The sequence below is a fragment of the Acinonyx jubatus genome, chromosome F2, assembly GCF_027475565.1.
Source record: "Acinonyx jubatus isolate Ajub_Pintada_27869175 chromosome F2, VMU_Ajub_asm_v1.0, whole genome shotgun sequence".
NCBI classification, from domain to species: Eukaryota; Metazoa; Chordata; class Mammalia; order Carnivora; family Felidae; genus Acinonyx; species Acinonyx jubatus.
Window position 1 is genome coordinate 70,337,278 of NC_069394.1, and position 12,705 is coordinate 70,349,982.

Below are 12,705 nucleotides of genomic sequence, written 5' to 3' on the forward strand. Positions count from 1 at the left end.
ACTACGAGCTTTCCTTCCTGACTTGAAGCTAGTTTTTCTAATGTAAAACACACAGTGACAGAAACCTGGGAACGTTCGAGATGAGGCAGAAAGACCAAGAATTTCTGTGTTCTACCGGGGAATCGTGAGGGCTCCCCTCACGGGACTCCTCCCAACTAAACTCTGCGATACTTACTGGTACATAACTTGGCATATCAACAGTGTAAGTAGGATGCAGCTTCAGCCATTCAACTAAGTCCTTATTTTTAGGAGCGTCCTCCCCCACCAGCCTAGTCCCGTCTTCAAGATTTATCACGGGGATCCGCGTGTCTGGGTCCAGCTGTCCAGGAGAAGGAATGTTTCTTGTAGGTGGGGTCTCTATATCTTCTTCGAAAGCTTTGGTCACCTCAGCATCCTCCTGCAGAAAGTTGACAGTGGTCTGAATTCTCATAGGATGAGAGATTCCAGAAATGTCTTATCCCAAGAAAATGCTATCCTAGCATAATGGATCTTTGACCAAAAAGGGAAAAAAGCTACCTGAAACACTGTCAGTTTTGGAACAGCTATCAAATTAGAAGATGAAGCTTTAATATCACTCTCCACACTACAGAATTAAGTAATTAGGGAGGAAATCCACAGCCCGCCAATGCTCCATGTTTGAGATCTTAAGCCACTAGGGCACGGGCAGTGTAGTCTGAGCTTGACATGCATGAAAGGTAGCCTCTCAATCTCTCTCGGGGATCTCGGGATAACATCACTAAAGAAATTATAATTGAAGGAATCCAGCAGCCATCTCGTGCATAGCTTTTTGGCACTCTCTGAACCGTACAATTTTATTGGTAGGACAATATTTTGAAGCAGGTGTGTGAGGCAACACTGAAAATATCACGCCCAATTGGAAGCCTGTTCTCTACCACTGTCCAACCGGTGGTCCCCACACTATTACTCCAACCTCTAGACAACTTTTCTGACAGCCCACTGTCTATTCCTACTGCTTCTACTTGGGCTCAGTTCTTCGTCACTGCCCACCCCCACCCCAAATTACTGTGATATTCCTAAATGGTCTCCCTGATTCTAGTTCCGCTCTTCTTTACTCAGACTTCCACACTGCTGTACTGCAGTCGGTTTTCTAAAATGCACTCTTCCTAGTTTAACTAGGAACTAGTTAAACTATTTAAATTATTTGGTAACTGAATTCCCCATCACCTTCAGGATAGAATCCAAGTTCTTTAGCATGGCAGCCAAGGCCCTCCCCGATTTATATCCTACCTTGTATCCAAGCTCACTTCTGTCGAACTTCACCTCCTCATCGAATTCCCCTGCTGCCGATGACTTTCAGTTTACCAACCATGGAAGGCTGTCTCTAGCCTCAGTGCCTTTGCACATGTTCTCCCTGTAAGCTCTTTTCAAATGACCAACACCTACACAATCTTCAAAACTTAACCAAAGTATGACCACGTCTAAGGAAACTTCCTCATCTGTTTCTCCCCGTATCCTTCTCCTTCCATTCCCATTCTTCCTTTGGGCTCACAAAGTACCCGAGGCATGCCTCACAGCTAGGATACGATATTATTTATCAGTCACTCATCTTAAACACTGTGAGTTTTCCAGTGCAAGCACTTGTTTAGCACTTATTCTTTGCATTGTACTTTGGGTGGGGGGGGGCAGGGGGCAGGGAGTGCACACAGGGACAACTTCTACCATGTTGTTGGATGTAGGATGACTGTATCCTTACTTTTCATGGCAACGCAAAATGGTCTCCAGTTTGAGTATGGACACAATGAAAGATTTTAGGACTTGTCTTCTTCCATATAAGTAACATTGCTGACCTTTATGCCTCTTTACTATTCCATTTATTTATAGCTCAATCAGCATTTTCCTTGTATTTTATGTGTATGCACATGACTTCGCACAATACCAAATACGTAACCCCTAAATTCTAACATTTGACAGTGAGAGAAACAAAAATTTAAAATACATTCTCTAACATCTCTTAGGAATTCTGAGCTGGGTTGTTTATGTGACTTTAGAAAAAGGAGAGACATCAATAAGTTCTTAGGGATGACTGAAAATATGTAAAATGCATAAAGTCAGCCTGAAGTTTAACACAGAGTACATAGTTACAATAGGAAATAGCACCTGGTTCACACTGTTAATTCCTGATGCCCGGACCACAGACAAATACGTGCTACGATTCAAATATTAAATACAGTAGTGAATAAATAGAGGTGGGAGATGCAGAAACTCACCAACATGTTGATGCTTATGGAGAAAGGATTTTCAGGGAACAAAATCTATCCAAGTGCTAGGGTGGTTTCGAGTAGGGAGGCTAATCACTAGTGGTACACTTTGGGGACCACACACCTAGAAACGGCATTTGAACTTAGGGAATAACCAGTCACAGTTGATCGATTACAAGGTATATTTTTATAAGATTCTAAAAGTAATCGTATGCTCCACAGAAATGACCATTATTATGATTGGTACATGGTAATGAATTTTAAAATTAACTTCTAATCACCCAGAAGCTTCTGTTTCAGTCAGACCCCACCAGAGGGCAAATCCCAGTGAATGCTATTTTGTCATTTCTAACCTTTAACTCAACCACTCCTTTTACTGCCCTTTTAAGTTATTTGGCTTTCTTGAGATTTAAGAAACAGCGGGGCGCCTGGGTGGCTCAGTCGGTTGGACGTCCGACCTCAGCTCAGGTCATGATCTCACGGTCCGTAAGTTTGAGCCCCGCGTCGGGCTCTGTGCCGACAGCTCAGAGCCTGGAGGCTGTTTCAGATTCTGTGTCTCCCCCTCTCTCTCTCCCCCTCTCTCTCTGCCCCTCGCCTGCTCATGCTCTGTCTCTCCCTGTCTCAAAAATAAATAAAAACATTTAAAAAAAAAAGTTTAAGAAATAAAAAAATGACCAAATAAGAATAGGGTTGGAAAAAGTAAGAACTGTTGAAAGAAACGTCTCCCTCCTCCCTGTTTCAAATTCCAGTGTTTCCCAAACTGTGTCCCACCTGCCCAGGGAAAGAGTCTCTCCTGGAGTGCTGGCTCCTCGTTCACAAACCAGCTCCAGTGTCCCTATGCTGATCCGGGTTCCAAATCAATAAGGCTTAAGATGCCTGGTACCAATTTGTCCTTTTAAAAATGGACTACATGAAATTGGGTTCTTTGGGGTAAAACCCTCGTCACTGCCCAGGCAGCGCATGTGTAAGCGGGGTGACTGAAGATTAGGGAAGGGGTTATTTTGGTCCCACTGTCCTCATTTCCTTTGAGTTGAAAATGTCAAAATCCATTGGCACATACATTTCACACAAACCTAAACTAGAACGGGTTTTTTTTTTTTCGATTGAGATTTTAAAAACAGCTGCAGTTACAAAGATAGGAGAATTTGCCATCACTAGCTCTGTATATGAACACAAATCTCCAGTCTGAAACTCAACATTTATACTAATCTAATAAATGTCAGAACCCCAAACAACAATATTTTTAAGAGCAGAAGCTTTTTCCGCCTCAGGAATTCAGAGATAACAATTATAGGCTCAGAAGAACGTGTTTTTGTTTTGGGCTAGTCTTCCGAGAGTAATCAATGTATCAGGATCTCGGGAGGAATAAATCCTCAAGCTACATTTGGTTCAGGCCGAGTGATCTGTATCAATGCTCGACACAATTTTTCAGCCCAGAACCACGAGTGTTCACTGTGATCCTATTTCTTTAGTGGAAGAAGCCAGCTTTAATACCACATCCCTGAGAGGAGCACAGGCCAGTGTCGTCAGAATGGCAGGGACTCTGACTGCCACCGTGGGCACACACAATGGAAGTGAGCTCCTTAACTTACTGCACTCAATGACGTCCGTTTGTGGCTCATGAAAAGCAGATCAAGACCCTCCACGTTTTTCCTCCTTCCCCGCCTCCTCTTCATGGGAGGCTCTCCATCCACCAGGGAGCCGTTAAGCAGATGCCTCGTGGGTGTGCGTGACAGGCCTGCCTGGAGCAGCTCCATTTGAGTCTTAAAGGCATCGGACACCGGTGTCGAGACATTAGGCAAGATAAACTTTGAAGTAAGAGACGAAAAATTTGAGGTAGAGCTTGCAGCCTCTCTTGAGGCCTTTGATAAATCTACAACTTTTTCTTGTCCGTTTTCTGAGACCACTTGAGACTCCCTCAGCTGAGCAACCATTTCCATGAGGTTTCGCCGCTTGGCCGCTCTCTCGGCCTCAATTTCAATTTTTCTCCTCCTCCTCCTCCGCTGGCGAGGGACAGAGAGGTTTAGGGCGTCTTCCTATTGAAAAATTACAACACGACAGTGAGCCAAAACTGTATCTGCTAACGGGCTGGCTTTCAGAAAAAAGAACAAGAAGCTTCAGGAACTAAACATGCATAACTGCTGAAAAAGAGCTGAGGAAACGGCAGCCATCTTGACTCTGAGTAGGACCAGTGAGACACGAGCTTCCAAACTGAGCAAAGACTCAGACAGCTCACCTCTGAACAGCAAAACAAACTCACCTTTGACAACTGAGGAGAAGTCGTGAGGTCCTCGCTCCCACTAATGCTAGCTTGGCCGACCATGGAGAGCTCGGCAAAGCTCCTCTTCTGCAGGGGACTGTCCATGGTGGGTGGCGTGTAACCAGGGATGAGGCCCTGGAAATCAAACATCTGGCGCCTATTTACTGGCCATTTGCCTTTCAGCACGGCTTCACAGATGTTGTCTAATCGGTTTATCATTACTCGGTCCTGGAGGGAGAAGAAAAGTCACACAAAATTGCAACAAAGACGGGGTGAAAATCACTAGATAAATATTTCCATCAAGATGCTAAAGAGCATAAAAGGTTTCAAAGGCAATCGCGGGGGGTGGGGAGGGGGGGCAGGACACGCCTGGGTGGCTTGGTCGGTGAAGTGTCCAACTCTTGATTTTGGCTCAGGTCATGATCTCACGGTTCGTGAGTTGGAGCCCCACATCGGGCTCTGTGCTGACAGTGGAACCTGCTTGGGATTCTCTCCCTCCCCCCTCTCCCTGCCCCTCCTCTGCTTGCTCTCTCTCTCTCAAAATAAAGAAATAAACTTAAAAAATAAAATTAAATTAAAAAAAAAAAAAACAACTCAACCAGTGGGAAAAAAGTAAAAGAAAACGAAAAACAAGTGAGTAAATAAACAAAATCCACAAAAACTACTTTGCTGTGGTGGGAGGTCCTAAGATAGCCCCAACATAGAAAACCTAGTATTTTTCAACTATCAACACCGGATCACACAAATGAGAAAACATTACGTAACCATCTCTAAAATATCCCCCACATTTCCAGAGTAACTTCTGTTCAAGTTTAAAGAATTGTTGGTGAACACCAGCAGACAACAATGGAACCCTGCATTTAGCTTCTGGATGTTCTGGTGCTTCAGATCCACAGGCTGGATCGAAATGTGTCCCAGGAAGTGGGACATCATTAGCGTCACTATTAATAAAGTTCAGCATTACAAAATGGGCACCAACCTAGGAACACCTAATGAATGTCAATTTGCATTCCCCACCTATTATCACTTCAAATTTCATTGAAGCGTGTACATTAAAAATTTCTAATTACAGCTCTTAGGCCCAGTTTCCATAGATTAAAAGTGTCTGCCACGACAGACTTTTTACTGATCTGGGAAACTCTTCTATACTCAATAAGGGAGATCGGCATAACAGAGAATACAGAGAAAAAAAAACATCTTTGATAGTACACTCTTCAGCTAAAAATTTCACATTGTTTCTCACATAGCTGACACTGTGGAAGACCAGCCTGGGGATCAGTCAACGGAGACTGTTTTTGTGTTGTTTGTTTTAAACCAGACAGCCCTGTTACGGTGATTAGAAATGATTATGTCCCCACCCCAAAGAAACAGACCCAAATTACATAGGGATTTATTATAAATTATGCTAGTTAGCCAAAAAAGTAATTTCCATTTTGCTTTTGGTTGCAGATAACTACATTTGGAATTACCTCATAATTGTTTGGAGCAAATGGGTCAATAGCCCACCCTCTCCCAGGCTGAGTTTCCAAACCTATGAAGGTGTCTTAACTCTGAAAGCTCTGTTTCAGATTTAAAAAAAATTAAAACCCACATTTTTTACATGTCCACATATTTTTCCCTTGTGCATTGTTGGCGGGACGGCAAATGGTGTGACTGCTACAGAAAACAGTATGGAGGCTCCTCAGAACAATCAAAAATAGAATTACCACGTGACCCAGCAATCCCACTTCTGAGTATATACCCAAAGGAACTGAAAGCCGGTTCTCAAACAGATATTCGCATACTCGTGTTCACAGGAGCACTATAATAAGCGAAGAAGGGGACGGAACCCAAATGTCCCAAGGACAGATGAAGACAGGAAGATGTGATATGTACACACAATGGAATATTATTCAGCCTTAAAAAGGAAGGAAATCCTGTCACATGCTGCCACGTGGATAAACCCTGAGCATCAGATGACAAGAAGTGCAATAAGCAAGCCACGAAAGGGTGACTACTGCGTGATTCCAACAGAGAGGAGAGTAGTGGTTGCCAGAGGCTGGGGGGAGAGGAGAGAGGGAGCTGTTTAGTGGGTACAAAGTTTCAGTCATGCAAGATAACATGCTGGAGATCTTATGGTGATGTGAATATACTTAGAACTACTGAAGTGTACATTTAAAATTGGTTAAGATCAGGGGCGCCTGGGTGGCTCAGTCGGTTAAGCGGCCGACTTCGGCTCAGGTCACGATCTCGCGGTCCGTGAGTTCGAGCCCCGCGTCGGGCTCTGTGCTGACAGCTCAGAGCCTGGAGCCTGTTTCCGATTCTGTGTCTCCCTCTCCCTGACCCTCCCCCGTTCATGCTCTGTCTCTCTCTGTCTCAAAAATAAATAAATGTTAAAAAAAAAATTTTTTTTAAATAAAAAATAAAATTGGCTAAGATCATAAATTTCATGTTGTGTAGTTTTTACCACAATAAAAAAAAAAAAAAAAAAAAAAAAGGAAGAAAGGAAGGAAAGAGAAAGACCTGTACACATTTCATTTTGCTATAGGGTGAGTCTGTGGAAACAAGCCATAGACCATACTGCACAACGTGATCGATCGCCAGCCTAAAAAACCTCAAGGAGCCAAAGATCCATATGAAGGGTTCTTTTTACCTTCCTTTCATGTCACCTCTCCTATCCTGTTACAAAAGTACCGCACAGACTTTAAAACATGAGAAAAATCTACAGTCCTCATACCCTGTGTCAAAGTTGACCTTACACTTACTTGAAAAATCAAACTGGAATGATTTCCCGTACCCCCCACTCTTTTTTGGCCCACAAAACAAAAACCTAAAAACCCCCACCAACCTTAGGCCAAAATGAGAAGGCAAATGTTCTTTCATGAAGGAGCTGAGCTACTGAAGGGTCTCCATCCTCCATGTAGAACCCATCTCGGGTTTCATCCCTAGCGGTGCTCATGGAGGCATTGCTTTCTTCATCGAAATTCTTCCCTCTAGAGACAGCTCCTGCTAAGAAATGAGTTAGTGTGCATTACTCACGACCACAGCATCACTGGAAAAGAAGTTTAGAGAGGACAGGGTGAAAAATTTGAATACCACGTGGCTCCATTTTATTGAGTACCTACTTTATGGTATTAGGCATCTTATAATCTTGTTGTTAAAGCTGCTAACGGGCCTTTTGTGCAGATGGTGTTCTCCTCATTTTATGGATGAAGAAGCAGACGGGCTTAGGGAGGTGACATCACTAGTTATCTGACATTGTGCCCGTGCATCTCGGAGGAGGTGGAATGACAACCAGGTCTCTGACTCAAGAGCCTCTCCATGCGATGTGGTCCCCCCCCCCTGCCCCCACAGCCCTGCCCACAGGAGGGAGGCTAACAACCCACCAGAGCACCAAGCCCCAGCTCCAGAGGGACAGTACGACAGGATGCTTTATTTGGTTTTCCTTTGTGTTGGGAACAGCAACCAAACTGAGACTCACAAAGAACACTGGTTATTTTCAGATTCTACTTCTACCCTTTACTTCTGATTTAAAACTAAAATTAAGCATCATTTGTTTGAAATTAATCACCAGTATTTACTCAGTGAATGACCCTTGTCCTTCACGTGTATCTGTCCAAATTAAAGTCATCTGGAATTCTTCTGATACCACTACCATCAAGCTGACCCCTCCTCTTAATCTGGAAATTGTTACGTGCCCGTAACACCCTTCTGGGCGTTGAAGTTGCTCGAAATACCGTGTTTCCACGCCACATCGGAGCAAAATGTACGCCTAAGCATAACCTGACACCACCCGTCCGGAGGAACATGTACACAAATTACCCTGAAAATGTAAACAAGAGCCCTTGTCACGTGACAGGAAACCATGGCCTGTCACGACCGCCCCGGTGGGGCCGGGAGAGAGGACCGAATGGCGAGGCATTACCTTCAGGCTGGGAAGACTCTTCTGACTTATCATCATCCTCCAGCTTTTCTTCTTCGTCCTCTTCAGAACCTTTTTCCGAAATAGACTTGGGCCCTGTGTCGGCACCGACCTCCATCCCTTTCAGGTCACTTTTCACAGAGCTCGCCTCGGCCTCACAGCCCTGCTTACTGTCCTTCTCCCTGCCGTCGGTCTCTTCTTCCTCCTCCTTCCCCTCGGGTTTCTCTTGGGTGGTCATGCCGCCAGACTCCTCCGCTTTGCCCTCGCTTTGTCCCGCAGCCTTCTCTTCCTGGGCGTGAGCAGACGGGAGGACGGCAGGAGTCTGGCCAAATCCAACGGCCAGTGGAGTCAGGGAGGACAGGTTACCTGCCCCTCGGTTCTGGGCAAAATTTTTGTGCGCATCCAAGAAAGATAACTCGGGGTCATTGAGGATGTGATAATCCGTCCGGCTGACCCCGTGTTTAGCAGCGCCGACCAGCAAGTCCCGGTCATGCCTCCCACATTCCCACCACTCTGGCAAATCCAAACTCGGCTGGCAGAGCTTCAGCCTCTCTCCCAGCTGAGGGTGATGAAGAACCTGCTCGCGTATTTTCCGCAGCAGTTCGATGCGGTAGAGAGTTCTAGAGGCACGCTCTTCTGTGATTGGCTCAATCATGGAGGAGAGGTCAGGTGGTTCTGTAACATGAAAACAATTGTATTCACTTGGAAAAAAAACCTGAGTACACTTTCAATTGTTCACTCTCTATTTTTCACTTTATTCGGCCTTTTACCATAGAACTTTCGTTACAAGAAGAACCTACCATCATCTGGCTTAGTGGGCATTCGACACACTCGCCTACACATGGCCACAAAACAACTGAAGTATTTCTCCAAACTCTCGTCAGACTTTTTGTCAAGTCTGGCAAAGGCTCGAAATTGGTTCCAGTCAAACTGCTGTTTCATGGGGTCAAAAATAACTCCAAAAGTGGATACCACACGGTAAAAATCAGCCTCTTCTCTTCTTGTCCACCTATGAGCAAGAAGACATTAGCTTAAACTGTACTTGAGTAAACAGGCTTAAAGTTTATTAATTCTTTTCCCCTTCTCCCCTAAACTTAATGTATGGTACTTATTCTGGGGGCGAGAGACAGACAGACAGCTTTGATGTACTGAGACTTTCTTTGATCATTATCTGGGACGTGATTCTCGCCTCTTGCCGGCTGAGAAGGGCAGAGAAGAGAGGCACATACCAGGAGCTCAGTAAAACCCTGCAGAAACTCACTTTTGCCGTTTCTCAGATATTATAGCTTCCCTTTCCGCTTCTAGTGCTCTCACTTCCTCCCGAGGCCGCCGTCTCCGCCGGTCAGTCTTCATTAGAGCCTCTTGCCTCATTTGTTGCCTTTTATAGCTGCGCTGATAGGCAGTAATGAGCCGGCGCAGACGGGTGGTCAGGGTCGAGGTGTTGGGCCAGTAAAGTTGGCCTAACTCAGCATTACTCTCGCTGTGCTTGCCTGGGGAAGTGGAAAAAATATTTTTGAAATGTGTAGCTGCAATCTCGCAATACACAGGATTTTCCATCAAAACAAGATGACTCATTAACATTCAGATGACAGTGTGGGAAAGGGCATCTTCGTGCTCTCATTTTTAAAATATAAATAAAGGATAATATTAGTATGAAACTTACAAACTGCTTCTTTTTTAACTCCTTGGGGGGGGGGGAGCATGTTTACTCATCAGTTTTACGTAAAGAAACATACTTTATGCCACGAACGACAATATGAGGATGTTTTCCTGTAATGTACTTGGCATACCAATCTTGAACATAAGAGCTAATCACATGATTGCTCGCTGATTATTTTACATTAGAGGGAAGGTCAGTTTTCTACAAACTTGCACTATTTCAGACACCTAGCAAATGCCCTCCCTACTCCCAAGAGATAGATTTCCAAAGATGCTGAAAAGCTTCCGCTGACCGGTAAATAAATACATGTAAATTACCTTAACCCCAAAAATAGTTATTTCATCAACGAAATTCAATGTTATGAAAAATAAACAAGAATTAAAATGACTCACAAAAGGGACGAGTCGGCGTAGAAGAAACGACACTCATGGAGAAGCCGAGGGCAGACACGTGAGCGATGCCTCACGGCATAGTTTGCTCTGCTCTGCGGGCTTCTGCGGAGCCTTACCTGTGGAGCGGATCTCCATGGATTCTTCCTTATCTTCTGGAGGAGAATTTGCAAATTCCTTGAAAGCAAAGCAAGAAACAGAATCGTTTCAATTTGGGGTTTCACTTTGCTTTATCTTTTAAGGAGAAGGCCACCATCTATAAAGTTTAACAAGTCGTATATGGGCATATAATATTTTACTGGTGCCGTAAAAGTCAATATACTCAAGTCCTTACATCTATTTCATCCTTGAATGGAGTCCTGGTTGGTTTATATTCCGGGTCTTCATCTTCTCTATCAAATTCTCCCCTGTATCAAAATTGTAAAAAACGTTTAAATCGTACAGATAAGCAACAGACTGAGGGGGCTCGCAAAAGACTACTAGCCTGCCCAACGCCAATTTTAATTCTGGATTTGACATCAAAGGCGACCCTATCAGGGTTTGAATCGTGCGGTCATGGGGGAAGGGGCTGGGGCGGGGGAAGTGTCATCATTTGGAAAAAACAAGCATGTTTCAGATTATCCAGATAATACATTGTGTTTAAATAATCATTATGACACATAAACAGACTGTCCTGGTAAACGTCACGGAAGTTCAAATCAGACGCCACGCAGTGCCTAGCGCGGTATAAGAACTGAACACTGCCAATAGATGTGACACTGACATAAAGTTTATTAAAATTTTTAAATGTCCTTCTTACCCGTCACCGCCATCTGCTAGCATGTCTGTTCCTCTTTGCTCGGCAGCTATGGCCTTGGCATCGGGCATCCCGACTCGTTCCAGGAAGCACAGTGCGGGGTCAGCTCGCATGGAATTGTACTTCTCGTAGCCTGTGCCATAACCACCGGCCCACAGAGGACATGCACAGAAACAGCAAGAGGGCCATCACTGACAAAAATCACAGCACTGCCCCGGTATACCAAGTTCATCCCTCAGCTGAGACGATCACTTAGGAACCTTGTTTTAGGGAAGCATTCCATAGGACGCTCACTGCAGGCCAGATGTGGGGCGGGGCGGGGTGGGGTGTGGGGTGTGGGGGGCCCGAGTTACATTTCAGGGATCTTAGCCGAATGACCACAAACACTACCGGAAAAACAGGTTCAAAATAACTGCGAGATGCCTGGGAAGAATTTTGACCCCATTTTCCCCAAGACCTAATTTTGCTTGACATTTAAAAGGCTTCATAATGCTCCTTCATGACCTCCGCAGGGTACTCTGCGTCCGCCCCGTCCTCCTGTGAGCGGCTTCAGTCCTGCAGGAACTCGCACCGCTGGCTGAAAATCCCTGTCTACGTAAGGCCAGCGAACCTGTCTTATTAGGTTTAGGATGATGCATGTCAGTAAGACGACACTGTTCCCTCCATGGTTTTCAAACTGCAATTTGCTTTTTGACTGCCCGAGTTGACTAGATGGAAAATGGCAGATCCCAACAGTGCACTGCGGGAAAATGATTTTTAGGCCGAGCTCACAAAACGCGGCTGCAGTACGTAGGCAGAACAGCACAATTCAATTAGGATGTGTACTACATAGAACGCATCGCTCCTAACTGCTGCAGAGCCGCAAGCCAAACTGTAATCATGAAAGGTTTTATAAGCCATCATTCTCCCCTTTAGTCAGGCTGGGCTGCTGAGAATACCTCCGTGACCCCCAGAGAATTGGGATTATAATCAGGAATCGCTCGCTGTATATATCATGCCAGTTCTGCATCCCCCAGCCTTTCAAAGTTAACAAGGCTGCATCCCACTCAGGGGAGCCGTGAGTTCTCGGCACTGACATTTGTGAAATATTGCTTGGAACAAAGCCCAGGAGGCACTTGTACAGATTAATAGCAGAGGTTAAGCCCACCGTCCACTTTGACACGGGTTGGCAGAGCTAAGCAAGGGGAGCCATGCTTCGAAGCAAAGTTTAGGGAGAGCTATAGGACGACTTGGCGATTATTAAAACAAATATGGTTTGGGTTTTATTTACAGCCAAGAAAGAAATGTTTTCTTCTCAAAGACTCAACAAACATTCAAAAACAGCATCTGATATTTACAGTTCGTATTAGATTTTTAGTAGAGGAAAATGGAAGAAGCCAAGAGTCCTCTGGAACTATCCTCATTAATATTATGACTTTGGAAAAGAGCACGCGCAGAGCTCTAACGACAAAGCCACACAGTCCAGACGTGGTCGGACAGA

General features: G+C 44.8%; 1 protein-coding gene across 4 annotated transcripts in view; it reads right to left on the reverse strand.

The window, feature by feature from the left end:
- CHD7 (chromodomain helicase DNA binding protein 7) overlaps positions 1-12,705 on the reverse strand; it is a 189,358-nt gene that overhangs the window by 4,699 nt on the left and 171,954 nt on the right. For 3 of the 4 annotated variants that reach the window (XM_053208384.1, XM_027042926.2, XM_027042927.2), the window contains 10 exons: positions 11,229-11,358; positions 10,764-10,836; positions 10,549-10,606; positions 9,642-9,870; positions 9,181-9,389; positions 8,384-9,055; positions 7,307-7,467; positions 4,480-4,707; positions 3,812-4,255; positions 176-397 (listed from right to left, as the gene is read on the reverse strand). In XM_053208384.1, coding sequence (XP_053064359.1) covers positions 176-397; positions 3,812-4,255; positions 4,480-4,707; positions 7,307-7,467; positions 8,384-9,055; positions 9,181-9,389; positions 9,642-9,870; positions 10,549-10,606; positions 10,764-10,836; positions 11,229-11,358 — 2,426 coding nt within the window. The remainder of the gene's footprint in view (positions 1-175; positions 398-3,811; positions 4,256-4,479; positions 4,708-7,306; positions 7,468-8,383; positions 9,056-9,180; positions 9,390-9,641; positions 9,871-10,548; positions 10,607-10,763; positions 10,837-11,228; positions 11,359-12,705) is intronic. The other variant, XM_027042928.2, reaches the window with a different exon arrangement.